Source organism: Poecilia mexicana, unplaced genomic scaffold (genome assembly GCF_051168715.1).
Source record: "Poecilia mexicana isolate PSO_F unplaced genomic scaffold, ASM5116871v1 scaffold_8, whole genome shotgun sequence".
Lineage (NCBI taxonomy): Eukaryota > Metazoa > Chordata > Actinopteri > Cyprinodontiformes > Poeciliidae > Poecilia > Poecilia mexicana.
Window position 1 is genome coordinate 13228076 of NW_028263377.1, and position 17196 is coordinate 13245271.

At 36.3% G+C, this 17196-nt stretch overlaps 1 protein-coding gene and 1 long non-coding RNA gene across 2 annotated transcripts in view; one reads left to right on the top strand and one right to left on the bottom strand.

The window, feature by feature from the left end:
* LOC148158002 (uncharacterized) overlaps positions 1-17196 on the top strand; it is a 277765-nt gene that overhangs the window by 20355 nt on the left and 240214 nt on the right. The gene's annotated exons all lie outside the window — the stretch shown is intronic.
* The window catches only part of LOC106926058 (axonemal central pair apparatus protein HYDIN-like), a 66815-nt gene that overhangs the window by 9082 nt on the left and 40537 nt on the right, over positions 1-17196 (bottom strand). Inside the window, exons 51-77 of the mRNA XM_088008277.1 lie at positions 17006-17125; positions 16768-16927; positions 16506-16678; positions 15000-15198; positions 13723-13816; positions 12814-12907; positions 12539-12707; positions 11385-11464; positions 11095-11250; positions 10540-10642; positions 10105-10309; positions 8529-8761; positions 8310-8452; positions 8001-8211; positions 7207-7315; positions 6711-6965; positions 6441-6583; positions 6070-6291; positions 4849-5012; positions 3619-3713; positions 3239-3470; positions 2779-2979; positions 1870-1996; positions 1607-1772; positions 677-824; positions 355-562; positions 32-253 (exon numbers count right to left, since the gene is read on the bottom strand). Coding sequence (XP_087864403.1) covers positions 32-253; positions 355-562; positions 677-824; positions 1607-1772; positions 1870-1996; positions 2779-2979; positions 3239-3470; positions 3619-3713; positions 4849-5012; positions 6070-6291; positions 6441-6583; positions 6711-6965; positions 7207-7315; positions 8001-8211; positions 8310-8452; positions 8529-8761; positions 10105-10309; positions 10540-10642; positions 11095-11250; positions 11385-11464; positions 12539-12707; positions 12814-12907; positions 13723-13816; positions 15000-15198; positions 16506-16678; positions 16768-16927; positions 17006-17125 — 4432 coding nt within the window. The remainder of the gene's footprint in view (positions 1-31; positions 254-354; positions 563-676; positions 825-1606; positions 1773-1869; positions 1997-2778; positions 2980-3238; positions 3471-3618; positions 3714-4848; positions 5013-6069; positions 6292-6440; positions 6584-6710; positions 6966-7206; positions 7316-8000; positions 8212-8309; positions 8453-8528; positions 8762-10104; positions 10310-10539; positions 10643-11094; positions 11251-11384; positions 11465-12538; positions 12708-12813; positions 12908-13722; positions 13817-14999; positions 15199-16505; positions 16679-16767; positions 16928-17005; positions 17126-17196) is intronic.

The following is a 17196-nucleotide window of genomic DNA, read 5'->3' on the forward strand; positions in this document are numbered from 1 at the left end:
GATGCAGATAATTTAAATAACTTTATCTTACCCTGACAATAAGTTTGACACCGTGGAGGTTGCAGATGCTCTTAGGGGAAAAGACCACTGATACCTTGAGCTCCTTCCCGATCTGGATAACACCATTTAGAGGATTCACCTCTAGTTGCTGAAGTTTCTCTCTGAGACCCGTCAACTCAAAGCTGGCTTCCAGTCTAAGTCTTGAAAGATTGAACACCAGGAAATTGTAGGTAGATAGTTCTGAAATGCCCACCTATAATTCAGGAATATAAAGACGAACATGCTAATTTAAAAGCTCAGATGTTAATGTGTGTAATTTGTATCTCAGTCTTTATATTGTTAAGGAGTGGTGACCTTTCCAAAGTTTAGTGTATCTTCCTGGTTAGGGAAGAGCTCTCTGAGATTCCCGTCTGGCTCCTGAATCTGAATTGAAACTGGCATGGAGAAACAATCAGCCTTAACGTTGATTGAAAGTGGTTCTGACTTCCTCTTCACTTTCAAGATCGGTCTGAAGTTTATATATCCCTTTGAGGAAGGTGTGAAGCTCACCAGCAGTGGTAACCTACAACCAATAGATTGCAACAAATCAAGGAAACAAATTTCAACAAGAATGGTACAAATGCTTTACCATAAGGACTATTTTTTTGAATGTGAAAATAATAGTGGCTGATGTAACCTATTCTTGGGCATCACTATGCCATCCATGGGCTTTAAACTCAGCCTGGCCTGATGATCTTCGGTGACAAGAGACACTGGCAGGACGGAGAAGTGGAAAGGTTCTTCCTCTGCATTCACCAGATCAACTGTCTGCTCCAACATATGGCCTGCCCACACACAAACACACACACGATAGCTTATGCAGTATTTAGAATTAAAGTCTGCCACTATGGGCAAGATAATAACCACACTTTTTTGGCTAAATTTAAAGACTTTTTGTGGACTACAAAAAATTGCAATTGTTTACGCTGAATACATGCTGTAAATGCCACATGTTATGTAGCATACATACACGTCCAAACTAACTCATTTAGGTCAAGGCATTTTGTCATATTTAAACAAAACAGGTATTTTAAATAGCTAAAATATCTGTGACTAAACCTATGTTGTCTACAGATTCAACAGTGACTCTTGTCACATTGAGGTAAGTTAGGAATTTTAACACTGAACCCATGTCCATCCCTCAGTGATAAAACAGCAAAGATGCTGTGTTTTGTTTGTTTGTATACATCTCTTATGCGGCAGGCAGGAGCGAAAACATTTTTGTAAATCTCTGCTAACTAAGGGAATACACAAAGAGGTTGACGTTAGCAATGCTACCTCCACTAGCTGTGTCACACATCACAACGATAATCATGCTAACTGTGCCAATTGTGCAAAAACGCTAAATAACTTAAAATGTGGAGTTTAATTAATAACAGTGAAGCCTGTTTAACTTCAGAGTTTTAATGGACAGATCTTTTTCCCACACAGTGTGACACCTACGCTGGTGCTAGTATAAACAATTGTTATAGAAAATACTCATAGATAATTCACAGAACGTTATATACATAAGAACACATGTATATATTTGGTTTACGTTAATGAATAGACATTTGTCTGTACATACCAACAATCACATCCCCAAAGTCAAGATAAGGTTTGTTGAGATAGATGCATGGTTCTCTAGAAGTTCCCACGCATAAGAAGGGAAAAGACAATGACTTATTCTCAATCAAGAAACTCCACAGTGACTCCACTGTCCCCTGGTGTTCAGCAACATATTCAAAACATATCTGTAGACAAATCAGAGAATGGATAACATTGTGAAGACTTAAGTGAGCTTGAGACGGAGAAGATAGATCGTAAGACTGACGGACACAAAGTTCTTACCTCCACTTTCCTCCTTGGTGGGATGGTCCCAAAAGAATTTAGACAACGAAAAGAACTGGACGCTGTGTCGTCACACCTCCATTTATATGAGTAAGTCATCTTGGTCGGGTTAATCACATTGAACGACCTACAGGGTCGGACAAGAGAACAAGGTCTTAGTTTCTTATACCAATGGTTCTCAAACTGTAGTACAAGTAGAAATGCTGGGAAAGCTTGAGAGGAACTTGGCAATTCTGCAGAATTATTGGCAAGCTAATAGGCTAATGAACTCTAATAGTCCAAAGTATTTGTTGAAAGCACATAAAGCGTGGCTATAAACAGAAACTTCCAAGAAGGGAAAGTGCAGCGAAGAACATTTCAAGAACTGCAAGCAAGACTAAAGTGGACACTGAACCAGGAATAAGTGCAAGTGGGTTATTAAACTGCATTTGACAGTGAGAATGTCCATCTGGGAATGACATCACACTCAACTTTAATATGTTTGAACTGTAAAGGGGGACACAATAGTTTTCCCCAGTTGATGCAGCTTTGAGGCCAGGCTGTGTTTCCAATAAGTTTCAAATGAATGGCAGCCATCACTGTATGCTGATATTGGAGTTGTTGATTAACCTCCGACTTTTCCATTTGAATTTCTCAGATCTCTCTCTTATTTTTCCCAAATTGGAGGCAGAGAAATAAAATATAGTCAAATGCATGCTTTTTAACCAGACATGCAGTTCCAATAAATTTTTCTACTCTGTGTTTTAGAATAGACATATTCTTTTGTTGCTCTGTTGGAAAAAGTAGGTGTACCAGCAGCAAAAGTGACAGTCAAATGAAAGCATGACTTTCCACAAAAGGTAAAATATAACAAAACCTAAGAAATACATATCAATGAGGATAATAGCCTCCTGTCATTTAATCAACTACCTTGTTATGGGTGCTGATAAGCCAAGGGACTTGAACTCTAAAACTCGAGTCCTAGGATCCAGAGGCTGGTTGAACTTGGGGCTGCGGCGGCTAATACTGATGTAGTCTGAGTCCTTCAAATCAAAATGTACATCAGGCAACAGGCTTTTACCACACACTGTGATATTAGGAGGTTTGTTGCCGTTCTCCAAGTTTGGAATACTGAAAAAACAGAGATATCCATAATAAATAAAACTTTATATTGTCTGGGCAACTAATATAACTTTACTTTCAGTTTAGCCAAACATAAGTATGCTTAAAGATTTTTCCATTGCCAGTTCTAAAAAAAAAAAAAAAATAAGAACCATTCTTTTATAAATAAAAGAGCAGTAAATTAGAGTGGTTTTGAGCAGAAGATGTGGCTGCGCCTCTAATATGCTGACCACTGAAAAATGCACTTGCCTTAAATGCCTTTAATTACCTGCAGAGCAGTCTGCCATGAAACTGCGATACCTCCACAGGTGAAAAGCAAACATTGAAGGTTTGGGTAACACCTGGATCTATACTCCCAATTCTGGGCTCCACAATGAATGGAGGCAATGCAGGGTTTCCCCTGAGTGGTGTCACTGCACTGCTCCGGTCAGTAGAAGGCCTGTCTGAACTGTTGTCAGGATGAGAACTCCAGCTCTCATCCGTCACCAATGACATGCACTCTGATTGACACAGAAACATTTTTAAAGCACTAAATGTAAACCAATACGTCCTGTCCAACTTTAAGTAGTAGGATACTAAACCTAAAATTTGAAACAAATATTTGAGATCAGATTCAAATACTAAATTCATGATAAGAGCTCATTTTACCTCCTTCTTTAAGGTGTGTAACCTCACTGCAAGAATCCATTTGGACTTGCCAGGAGAAATCCACTTTCACATTGCCCTCATTGACAATCTGCAGTCTTTAAATACAAACATACAACAATCATTTTTAGAAAAAAGAAAAAAAAAACATAGCAGTTGCATATCAAGTATTTCATCCACACACACAAAGTACACATCAATAAGTGTATGGACAACCCGGATCTTTAAGCAAGTGTCTGTAAATGAAGTCTATTTAAGGTACTTGACAGATTTAGTGGAATAATATATGAAAAAAAGTGATACAACCAAATTATTGAGGAAAGAGCAGATATGGAAAATTATGTGTTGCATATGCACATTTCTAATTGAAAGCACAAATACAGAGCAGAGCAGTGTAAATAAAAGCTTAAAATATTTTTGGTCTCTAACTTTTGAATAAGCATGAGTGTCAAAAATGCATATGCCACACAAATATTCTCAGACATAATGTACTGGCTGACAGCGTTTCAATCAATCAATCAATCAATCAATCAATCAATCAATCAATCAATCAATCAAATTTTATTTGTACAGCACATTTCAGCAGCAAGGCATTTCAAAGTGCTTTACATAATTAAAATGAAAACAGCATGTGACATTGAATGAACAGCGAGAAAAAAAAGAGATTTTGAAAAAGATTAAAAAAGATAAAAACATTAAAACCTACACCCCTTTTAGAACTTCAGTTAAATGTCGTTTAACTGGGCCTCTAACCCTAAATTAGCCATAGCAACTCTAAACAGGTGGGTTTTAAGTTGAGATTTAAAGGCACCCAGTGTTTCAGCTGTTTTACAGTTTTCTGGAAGTTTGTTCCAAATTTGTGGTGCATAGAAACTGAATGCTGCTTCTCCACGTTTGGTTCTGGTTCTGGGGATGCAAAGCAGACCAGAACCAGAAGATCTGAGGGGTCTAGACGGTTGGTACAGCGATAACAGATCTTTAATGTATTGTGGTGCTAAACCGTTCAGTGATTTATAAACTAACAACAGTATTTTAAAGTCTATTCTTTGAGCTACAGGGAGCCAGTGAAGGGACTTTAAAACTGGTGCTCTATCTTGCTGGTTTTAGTGAGAACGCGAGCAGCAGCGTTCTGGATCAGATGCAGCTGTTTGATTGATTTATTAGTCAGACCTGTGAAGACACTGTTGCAGTAATCAATGCGGCTAAAGATAAACGCATTTCAGTCTGACTTACTGGTGCAGCTCGGTTTGGAAAAGCATGGTGTCTTTAAACTGGATGTTGCTGCTGCTGCTGCAGCTGAACTTTGAGAAATCACAAATTGCCCTGATTTCCAAATCCAGACTCCACTGAGAGCCCTCAACCACAGAACAGAGAGGTTCAGGATTCGTCTCCATCACCTGAAAGCAAGCAGGCAAATTAGTTAGCGAATCTAAACAATGTCCAGGTTCATCTCTTTAAATAAGAAAGCGATGAACCTGGATATACCTGGATATAAAGAGATGAACTGATACACTTTTTCAGTGGATTAAAAAAAAGAAACTCATACTGTATATTATTGATTTTTTTCTTTTTTACAAAGTGATATTTAGAGCCTTTGTTTCTGTTAATTTTAACAATTATGCCATGCAACTACAAACAAAAATCAGTTTCTTGTTTTTATTTCTGTTCATAATTAAGGTTTGAACATTAGCTACATAACACCATCAAAAAAATAAATGAAACAGATTCTGCCAAATGAAAAGGATGTCTGAGTACTTACTGTATAGTATATGTACTATACTATCCTTGGTTGGCACTTCCTTGCAACAAGTCGATCTGAAGGCGATCAACTTGTGTTACTGCCTGAGTTTATGAAATCTGGGACCTTCATTTCTACATGGAATGTAACATTTATTTTCATTCAAAAGGAGACTTATTGTCTTTTAATGTTATTGTCTCTGGTTCAGGAGAGACGGTGTGACGTGTAGTCCACTTCCTGTATATTTCAGCATGTAGTAGCTGTTGAATTGTAACTACAGTCCTTGCATTATGAATCTTTTCCAATTTCTCAATGATTTATCAAGGCTGCTGTTATCTCTGTTGTGCCCCCTTTTTCTAGCAGCCGTGTACTTCCAATCTACTTTCCATTTGTCAATGACAATCTCTTGGACAACTGTCACATCAGCAGTTTTTCCCATGTTGGATAGGCCATAAAAATGACATTCTTGAAAAGCCAAATTTCTAGGGCTTTACTAGCTTTCCATTAGAATACTAAGAATGGCAAATCACTCTTTATAATGAACCTTATACATTCCTAAAACACACACATTATATATTTATAGATATATACAATTATATTCATAAAATATAAATACGCTTTAAAAGAGGCTCAGGTTAAAAGTACCTTTTAAAGACAACTTCTAGGCATATATTAAACATATTTTTGTTAAAGCCTATTATTGAAACCACTGCTACCTTTTTACTGTCAAGCTGTCGAGACTCTTTTAAAATCCTGTCTGAAGCACTTTGCCATGTTGCCGTTCTATGACGGTCATCCCAGTCGGCCACCTCCTCTATCGGTTGCTTGAACTCCACCTCACTAATCTTACAAGTCATTTGCTGCTTCAGAGTCAGTGGCTCCCTGGACCAGAAGGTGACGGTCACTTCCTTAGAGCACATAGCATGAAGGTGCCCAACCTGTGTTAAAAAAAAAAATCAAATTTTCAAATGATCAAAAATAGGCAAAGTGAAGACTTACTGAATAAAAATATGAAATAGTGATTCTATTAGTTTTAGTCGAATGATATTTTGTGTTGATTATATTTTTAATCCATTTAAGAGTTTACCTCTGGTGAAAATGTGACATTTGGTTCACTGGAAGGCCACTCGAACTTCACCACCTGGTTTCTGCTGTGGTTGGTCATAGTGAAGCTTTCTTGGTATTTACAATCTATATAGCAGTCACCAAAATGAAGCACCTCACATAAACCTTTGAAAATGAAACAGATTTGTCAGGAAACGATCACGATAACATGTGACAAAAGCCATTATTTTTCTAAACAATTCCAGTATGCAGTAAAATTCTCTAAACCCTCAGAGTTCCCTATTTTGTATACCTTCCGCTTCATCTTCTTCATCCTGCGGTGAGCTGCTGATGTTATCGAGAGACACCGTTTCCTGATACGTCTCTGCCATCACATGTATTATGGTGTTACTGTACTGGTTGTCCTTCACCTCCACTGCCATTGACGAATCAACTTTAACAGATTCGTTGGAGCAAAAGCTGACCGCAAAACTCTTCTGTTCGTTTACGTTAAGCCTCACAGTGACTCTGTGGACCATTTGACCCTCTGGAACATGGGAACCAATGTCTGGCAGGAAAGACGAAAGTGAAAGGCTTTGTTATCTCAAAAATGAAACCGCTGCGAAACAGTTTCATTCTTAAGGAGAGAAAAAAAAAGCTACTAAACAAAAGAAAAAAGTGAAAAAACAGAAAAAGGAATAAGTCACCCTAAACAGGTTTGAACTGCAAAACCAAGACAAAACTGCAACACAGAAGAGGACAGAGAAAAAAGAAATACAAGAGATATTTCATACTAAAACACTCATTACCTGATGGAGGAGGTTGCTGAAGTTGTTCGCACTGAACAGTGCTTTTGGTGTCGCCCGGAGGAGGTTTTATTGTAAACACACCATGTTCATCCACCAATACAATTTGGACCTTTCACAATAAATAATATAAAGTTACTAACAATTCCCTCTTGGTCTTTTTTTTTTTAGTTAACACCTGATTGTTACTGTATTTGCAAGCATTTTTTTATAAAATATTGTCAAACGTTTTGAAACTGCTAATCTAAATTGATTTGTTAAGAAATAAGAACAAACAAACAAACAAACAAAAAAAAACATTTGCGCTTTTTTCACAAACTGAACATGTAGTTTAAATTTTGGCCCAATTCAGCTCTGGTTTGATTTATCATGACGAGGTTGAATGTTGGGTTTTCCAATGCATACTTTTATTGGTTTGCCTACCAAAAACAGGTTAAAGCAGGTTAATGTTTATGTTACTAGAGGAGGAGTTGTAAAAACAACATTGTTGTGTATAATAAGATATATTGACAAAATATATCTCATTAAAAAAAGAGAACACTCTACAAAAGACATCCTACCTGGATGATGCTATGACCAGCTATTTTTGGTCAAAGTGTCAGTCCAAACATAGCTAGCACTATTTTTAACTAACGACCTAACAACTCGAAAACTGATGGCATCTTAAAGCCACGGTATGTAAATTTTCTCTTAAAAATGGTTTTTACATATTTGTTAAACTAATTATCATGTCTTGTTAGTAAAAGACAGTCTGTGAAAAAAAAAATCTAACGCCTTAAGTTTTTACCAAAACTCACTTGCGCTTCTATATCCCCATCATTGAAAAGCACCAAAGGTAAAGTGTGTCCTCTGCCCACCAAACTTCGTCTGAACTGCATCACTGGTTCTCCCTTGCTCCCTCTCCCTCCCCGAGCTGGACGCAGGACACAGACCCTGGGCAGAGTCCCCTCCCCACTTATCTGGAACTCCACGGTTTGGTTAACTAATGTGTGTTTTGATCTTGATACACTGAAAGAAAGCAAACTTCATAAAAATCTTTCACAAAGGACATAGGATTATTGCTTATTTTTTCAAACAACACAGTTTTATTGGGGTAAAAATTTCACCTGGAGAGCCCCTTGGTTGTAATTTCCACTGCAGCGCTGTATGGCCGGATTGCCAGTGGTGTGAAGGTGACCACAGCATAAGTATGTGACTGGCTCAATATGTTCAGCGTTGTTGCAGACAAGTCAAATACTTGTCGAGACGCCTGAAAGCAAACGCATCATGTATTTTTCCATTGTGACTCTCGAAACATGTGGTTAAGACGGCTTTAAAAGTCTCACCTTACTTCCAGTATATTTGAAGGCCAAGTTAATTGTACAAGGGACCTTGTTGTTGTTGATGAGTTTAAAGCGGGCTTTAGAGGTTTTCCCCACTACAGTTTTGTTGTAAATAAATTTTTTCTCATCTATGACAAAAATGCACTCAGCATTGGCAAACTGCTCTGAGGACAGCTGGTCACTGTTCTGACACAAGTAGTGTTCTTCAAAGATGTACTCCGGATCTACCATGATGCCTGTGCGAAAAGAGAGAAATAAAGTAATGCTTTGGAAAAATCTGCTGACTCAAAGGTGGGGACAGTTTTGCAATCGACTTCTTTTCTTTGAGGTAACATTTCCAGTTTACAATAGTTCAAGGCCTTTTTTTTTTTGTGTCAGCCTTTAGGCTGTTGGATGCAGTCAATGATTTCTAAGACAACAGTGTAATTTTAAACCAACAGATCAGAGGGTAATTTCTATTTTGTTCCCAGTTTTTGTTAAGAAAGCACAGGTCCAACCAAGACAGGAATTGCAACTCACATATCACCCCTCTCCCATATCGTCCACTCTCAGACTACCCAGGAGAAATTAGCAAACACCTGGTGGAGTCTGCTGAGCTCATTGTACGAGATAGTTCTCAGTGATACACCCGTAAAAACGTTGTCAAAGGGTCAACAGAGGAGCGCTGTTGTGATGACTTCATGAGGACGGAGTTTCAGAAAGAGCAGAAAAGACACAAGCCCAATTTCAAGGCATTACAAAGTCAAATTTCTTTTAAGTCATATTTGGTATGTATAGCATTTTTATAACAACTGAAGGTAATATTGTTACTCGATTGGATTATAAAATGGCACTATGTACTTGGAAAATACATACTGCTGCTTTAAAAGATTGGCTACCCTATTCAGATTGACAGGGACACAGTTTGAAAAATATGTCGGAACAGAAATAAATAAATAAATAAAAAAAACATTTGTCAGTCTTAAACTTAGAGATTTGGGTACTTGCAATATATGCAATATAACGTGATGTATTTTATGAGTCATCATAGCTGAGTTTAGTCATCCAAGTTGTGTATTCCTAGTTTGGTGTTTATTTCTGACAGGAATCATTAAATGTATGCTTAACACACATATTTCTTGTTTCGTTTTTAAAATATATTTTATTGGTCAGATAAGGTTGGGTCATTCTTTTATGTACAATTCCAGTTATATTTTGTAACGAGTTTTAGATATTAGAATATTTTCTTCCAAGTTCACCACATTCCCCGTTTAGAGATTTTCAAATTGAGTTCTGGTTCATTTTATTTTTAGTCAGTTAATTATGTGCCCAGATTTCTTTTCTATCTTTTAAAACAAACCCCATTACAATTTATGGTGGACACACTGTATTTTTAAAGTGTTGGATTATTTTATTTCAAATAGCTCTTTTATTGACAAATGAATCTCCCATCATGTTGGCTCATTAAAGTCTCCCACAGAGGCTCATTTTATGCCTAATCATGCAACTCGCCAGCTGGAAATTATTCCATTTAGATGTGAATCATGCACATGCATTATTTTACCATTGGATTTGTCATGTAGGGACACTCATCTCTCACCTGGTTTGCAAACCTCAGCTAACAGTCTGTATACGATACCCTCAGGCTGTTCTGAGGGGTCACGGCCAGCGATGTCAATAAGCAGGCCCTGGTTCCAAGTGCCAAGCTGGTCAGCCAAACAGACAACGGTTATCTGCTGCTGAGTCGCAGGCTGCACGTTTCCATTGCAGGGAGACACGCAGAAAATGCCCAAGTTGAGGGAAGTCTGTATGTATGGGAAAATTTCGAGTAGAAAGCAGAGTAGATGAGAAAACAGAAGAAGACCAAAAAAGAAAATGAACATCAAATAGCAAACTCAAATCACGATTATGGCAGTTTGTACTTTTACGTTTTATAGATATGGAAAATGGTCAAAAAGACAAAACAACTATTGTACATGATGCAAACCACGTGATGTCTGTTAAAAAAAAAAAAGAACTGGTAGTAGTTGCTTACATCCCGAGAACCTGATTCTCTGTGATGATCTTGTTTTGCTTCGAGATTGCCACTGGTGGACTTTGATGAACCACAATCTCTTGCTGGCACCCTAGGTCGTCCTCTAAACTCAGGATTAAAGACAGGATTAAAAACTATTCCATTGAACATTAAAAATTGTTCAATGGAATAGTTTGGAATAAACCTAGAGTAAAATTTTATGAGCTATTAAACAATTAAATTGAGATCTGTGTTGGACAGTTAACGGCTAAACCATTTATACTGAAGTCGCTCTTATCAAGAAAAATACATTAAAGACTACAGACTTCAACTATGAGAGTCCTGCCTGTTCTGAGTCGGTCAAACATATGGTCTCATACTCAAAATACAACTTTATAAAAAAAATTTGTTGCATGAGATATACAGAAGTCCAAAAGTTTTAGAAGTTCCATATATTTTAGCTTTTGTAATGTAAACAATGTTATATTTTTGTTTAGTGTATACTATAAAATACTAGGAACACAACAAAACATTTATCACTATTCAATGCATTTCTTAGCAAATCTGTATTCTTACCCAACCTTGATATTGTTACTAAACTCTGAGAATATGCGAGTTAGGCTGAAATGGAATGGGAAGAGTCCGTTGTTATCTATTGTGAAGCTCTGCGTTTTGTCGGAGCCACAGGCCAGTGGGCCAAAATCAATGTTGCATGCAGGTGTTATTTTATATCTACAAAGACACAAACAGAAATTTGATCATCTTCAGTAAAGATTCAAACAACAGTTACTGCAGTTATGTTTTCATGCTTTTGTTATGCAATAATGCTTCAGTGTCAGAGAAAAATGAATATTAATAGCAGTAACCTGGAGAAAACAGACTGCAGCGAAATCTTGATGTCTATGCTGGCTATGGTTTCTCCTCCTTTAATGCTGGGTTCAATTATCTGCAGAAGATGATGTTACATATTAAGTCAAACTGTTGCTTTAAATCAGAGGACAACTTCCGTCCAAAACAGCCGCTTTTCAGAAACCTTTAGATATTACCTAGAGCTGAACTAACTTCTCAACTTAAGCTTTTTGTACATATATCACTGTATATATCTGTGTATTCTTTGTTCCTTTTTCACCTATTAAGGAGTATAATGCATTTTTTCCCCTTGTATATGTCTAAAAGTAAATCAATAATATATGTTCTTCAGAAACCCGACATAATGCCAGATGTTTAGATGTTTTAAAGATGAATCTAAAGTTGAAGGACTTTGGCTTTAAAGGACTGAAGTTGGAGACCCCTGATTTAGATTTAACAAGTAAGAGAATTGCTTCCAGTTTACATAAACCTGAATTTCTTAAGCAATTTTCTAAATCAGTAGAGCTGATTAAAACTTTGCAAAATCATTCTATTTGTTTCAGTTCAATTTCAGCTGTAGTGAATACTAAATCTAGGTATGTACAATATTTTATATAATGTACCTCCCAACACTAGAATGTCGCCTTGAATAACTACTACACAAATAAAACCTAGACAAATGTGAGTATTCTAACAGGAAGTTCATGTCAGACAATTAAACAGAGCTGCAATGAATACAGTACATTGACATTGAGCTTATGACCTGACCTCTACACTATTGTAAAATTGCAGACTATGATTTAAAGCCGTGTTCTTGCAAGAACATTTTAATGAATGATACCAATACCAAGAACAGAGGACAAAGATCCTGCACAGAAGGACGTTGATAGCTACAAAAGGTATCTGTTTTTTCTGCAACTAACCTAAAGACACTTAACTTATATTTTTATTTTACCCTCTATATATATTTTGACGTTATGTGAATAAAAGAAATTCCATAATAAATTCTAACCTTTGCATGTAAAATTCTTAAATATACTGTATTAAGGCAGAAGAAAATTAGCTTATGAGTATTTACTTTCCCTGGGTCTAATAGACAATCTGAAAGTGAAAGGGTAAAAGTGCCACTTTTAAGAACGTAACATCCATCTTGGAGAGCACTGAAAGACACCTGACATATAATGACGGGTTCTTCTTTCAAATTGACTTCCTTATCAGGTTTGCAGCTAACTAATGCTGCTGCCAACTTCCCACGGGCCGACAGAGAACCGCTTGGTGGAGCCACTGAGAACATGGACTCTGTGGTGTTAAGTTTTGGGTTGGGTGGGCGAATTGTAAATCTTAAAAACAAGAGCAAAAAGCAGCAAATAAAATCCTGCAGTTGAATAAAACTTATTACACATAAAATGTAGAACAAAGAAGTAAAGGAAAAATATTCATGCTCACTTGAAGGCTAAGTCATATTTTCCTTTGTTTGTCAGCTTTAGCTGCTGTTTGCTTTCTTCAAAGGCTCTAAGGATCCCAAAGTCCAAACTAGCAGCTGTCACAGAAGCAAAGGTGTGGAAGATGACATTAGTATTATTTCAGAAAATCATGTCAGTGTTTCAGTATTAAACCATGTAGAATAGCTGAAATATCCTGAGTTAAAGGACCTACTCCTTTGTAGAATTTAGTGCAGCTCAGAGGTCAGATTGGTTGCTGACAGTGGAATATGTCATTATCTTTTCCTTCCTTATATATACATATATATATATATATATTTAGAGAAACACTTTTTTCCAGCTGTTTTAGTTCTTTTAGGACAGAAGGAAATGGAGTCAAATTGTAATGTCATAAAACAAATTTGTGGATCCATGTAAACAGAAACAACTTTACTAAAATGTTGTTTTTAAATTTTCCGGTAACACTTTATTTGAAGGGGGTTGAATAAGACTGACATGACACTGTCATAAACATGACATAACACATGTCATGAACATCAATAATTCTTCATGAATAGTTATGACTGTTGTCATAAAGAGTCATTCGGTAAATTATGACACTTTTAATACAAAGTTGACATTATTCAAAATGTCTTTATGACAACTTGACATTAACCAAGTCATCATTACTGTTTAAACATTATCTTTAATAACATAAAGTTACCTAATTTTTAAAGTGCAATCAGTAATACTTTTAGAACAAATTTATGTCAGTAAAAAATGCATCTTGCTGGGATGCCTGGCAAAACACTTATTTCTGAAAATTGTTTTATTAAACAATAAAAACTGACTTTAATGTTTCTTAAATTTCACTGAACTGCTGCCAGTCTTTTGAGTTACACTGATAATATGTTTAGGGCTTTATAGTTGGTACCTGGTTCGATCTTCAGATCTACATCATAGGCTTCAGCATGAATTGTTAAGTTTTCAGTGTGCAGGATTCCAATAATTTTCTCCACATCGTATACCTAAAATAAAATTAATCAAATATGAGCAAAATCACACATTTTCATAATGCACATAAAACTGGAATAAACAACAATTTCAATAGCTTTTTAAAAACAGGAATTGAGTGTGCATGTCTTACTTTATTGTGGATTTTTCAACTACACAAGGAATAAAAAAATATACATGTTCAAATATATAACAGAAGTTGTTATAAAATTAATAAAAGTCATATTGTTTGGTCACAGTTTTGTGGATAATGTCTCTCACCTTCTTGGTCTTTTTCAGACTCATACAGTTGAAACCAGATATTTACATACACTGAATAAAAAGATGTGTACATGTTTTTTTTTCTCACTGTAAGAAATTAAACCAGACCAGACTTCTCCTGTTTTAAGTTAGTTAGAATAAAAAAAATAAATAATTAAAATTTTCAGTCAGATCAAAAATCTGTTTGATCTGACTGAAATTCAGACAGTGAGAAAAAAAAGTGTATGTTTATTTTTATTTGGTGTATGTAAACTTCTGGTTTCAATTGTACATGAATTCATGTAACTCTACAGGTCTGGCCGTCGCCAAGCCTCTGTGTGGATGATGAAAATAAACTAATATTTAAAACAATTTGGTAAATGACAGTTAACTTATGATGTAACAAGGGGAACAGGTGGGTAGGACAGGAAGACAAGGAAGATTAGGTTTCTGGAATGATCCCAACTACAACACTGCTAAAAATCTGTAGTCAATTAAAAGTCAGATTCACCCAATTGGCTTATATGAACTCTACTAACTTTGTCAAGGAAAGGTATTGAAATGTCCAACCAGATTTGTGCCAGAAGCATTGAAAAGCTAAAAAAAAAACACTGCAGTTCGAAGACAGCTGCTACTGGGCATTTGTCCTAATATTAGTGGTGACATTTGAGTCAGTTTTTTTTTTATATATATATATAAATTTCGTCCTATTTCTATTAGAGGAGATAAACTTGTGCACTCAATTCCTGTTTTCAATTTTGTTATAGTTGTATTTTACATAATCATTTGATGTGGTGAAAAAGAGAACTTTATAGAAATGATCAAAAGTCCAAGCGGGATATTGATAGCCATGCTCCTGATGTGTGTATCACAATTTATGAGCACAGATGGTGTTCAGCTATTGCAGTACAATAGATCAACATAGTGAGGTACATCCAGCTGCAATTTCAACTTTACCTCGAGACGCAAGATTTTCTTAACAACGACTGGCTTCCTGGCCTTGAACTCCACACAGAGAGGGCAACAGGAGTTTGGCTGGATGACTCCTTGATCTTGTAACACTACAAACTCGTCACCCAAGGTTTCCAAGCCTTGAAGCATCCAAGATAGTGGCAAAACAGTCTTGTTAACCATCATGATGCCACGACTGTCTTTCCTGTAGGAAAAAGAAAAAAAAGTGTGATGAAAAAAATGCAGTGTTCGGAGTATGCAGATGCAGTTTTGACTTCATCACAGTGACAATTTGTTTTCAAATCATCATACTGCAGCTAATTTGGATAGTTAATTTAAAATTGCTAACCCACAACAGGAAAAAAAGTTGTCTTTATAGATTAGATTCACAATTATTGGGAGATATTTTTGTATCCATCCCCTTACACTTATTTTTAAAATAATATTTTGTCTTCATGCAGTAATGGTAGCCAGAAATGGCGATTAACCAGTTTATGGGCCTTCGAGACACGTGTGTGTTTATGCTACAATCACCTAACAGTAAATCACCGCTCAGCTGTCCCCCTTTCACACATTATGGGATTGTTAGCACCAACTGGCTGACACTCTGTTGAGTTGGGTCAGTCACTTTAAAGTGAACATATATGCACCAACTTATTTTACATTAAATGTTTTTATGCAATTGTCAATATCTCGAATAAATCCGTTTTTCACTCTAACATGTTTTTTTCTGTATTTTTTTTCTTTTGTGAAAAGCAAAGATTTTGGTGATCATGATCGATTTGCTAATAAAAGAATAAATATCCAAGCAGGAGAATACTTTTTATAGGTGCTGTATCCCAGGATTTTCTCATGAAAGTAAGACTGACATAAATCACATGAGGGACACTAGCAAGGCTCAATTAGACCAAAACAGAAACTCCAGTGTGTTTGCAGAAAGCTGACACTCCACCCTCAACACACCATTCCCACAGTGTAACTCACTGATGGTATTATGTTGCTGGGGGCCTTTTTTCAGAGGGATCTTCACTTGCAGCATACATTTTTATTAAAGTTTCATCTAAAATGTGTTGGCAAAGTTTGGCTGGATACAAATTCTCACCAGACTTATCGATTTATATTGGTTACATTTTTAATAACGAATATATTGCAATTATGCACAGCTTTATGTTGGGTTGCATATGTGTTCAAACATCAAAAAATGTTGAATAAAGGTTGTAGAGAAAATGTGAGTAATATAAACCAACTAACTGTGTTTATGTGTGTTATGAATTTATTTTTAATTCATAATTTTGTGTTAAGATCTGCAGCTAGACCAGAGGTAAAATCTGGTGTACTGTACCTTTTTTCAATGAGATTAATGTTCCAACACATTTTAAACAAATTAAAACTTAGGTTAATGTAAAAAGAAAAAATAATAATTCTCAAAACCTCTTTAAAATACATCAGAATTATATTTTTTTGAAGGGAAAGCATAACGAGGCAGGAAGAGGTTTGTGTTTCTTTACGTACTTGTGCAGCAGAATCTTGCCGAAGTTTAAATGGGTGCTGTCCAGCTCGAGTTCTGGTCGGACGCCCCAGCAAGAGATTTGGATGGTCACAGGCTCAGGATTGTCCTTGATATTACAAATTATGCTGTCTTTTATCTGTCCCTGTTTTGTTGGATATGCATAGACTGACAGCACCTGATGAAGAGAAAGAATATTTACATATACATGTGTTTTTGTTGCATCATCTAATGTAGTCAACTAAGATCATTTCCATTGAGTAGTACTTCTTTCTGTCCTGGTGAGAGAGTCATTGTAGAGGGATCTAGCAGATACGTTGCGCCCTGAGTGTCTTGTTGGAAACTGAACACGACCTCTGCCTCCATGCCAGAGTCGTTATAAATGTCCAGCCTCTCAGAATTTTCTGGATATGTGTTTTTCTTATACCTGAAGACAATCATGGAAATCTGACATTAAAAATACATCAGCTGAAACAACCCTATTTGAAACTGTTCAGTCTCTCACCTGTCTCTAGTTTTGCTGCAAAGTAAAGGCCCAAACTCAAAGTAACCAGGTTTGATTACATAGGTCTTCTGAAGGCCTTCTTTCTCTTGTGGTACCTTCTTAGACTGAGCAAAAACAATCCTGTGGAAAGATTAATGATGTAGCATTCAAAGTGATTGATTGATTGATTGAAACATTAAAAAGAATCGCAA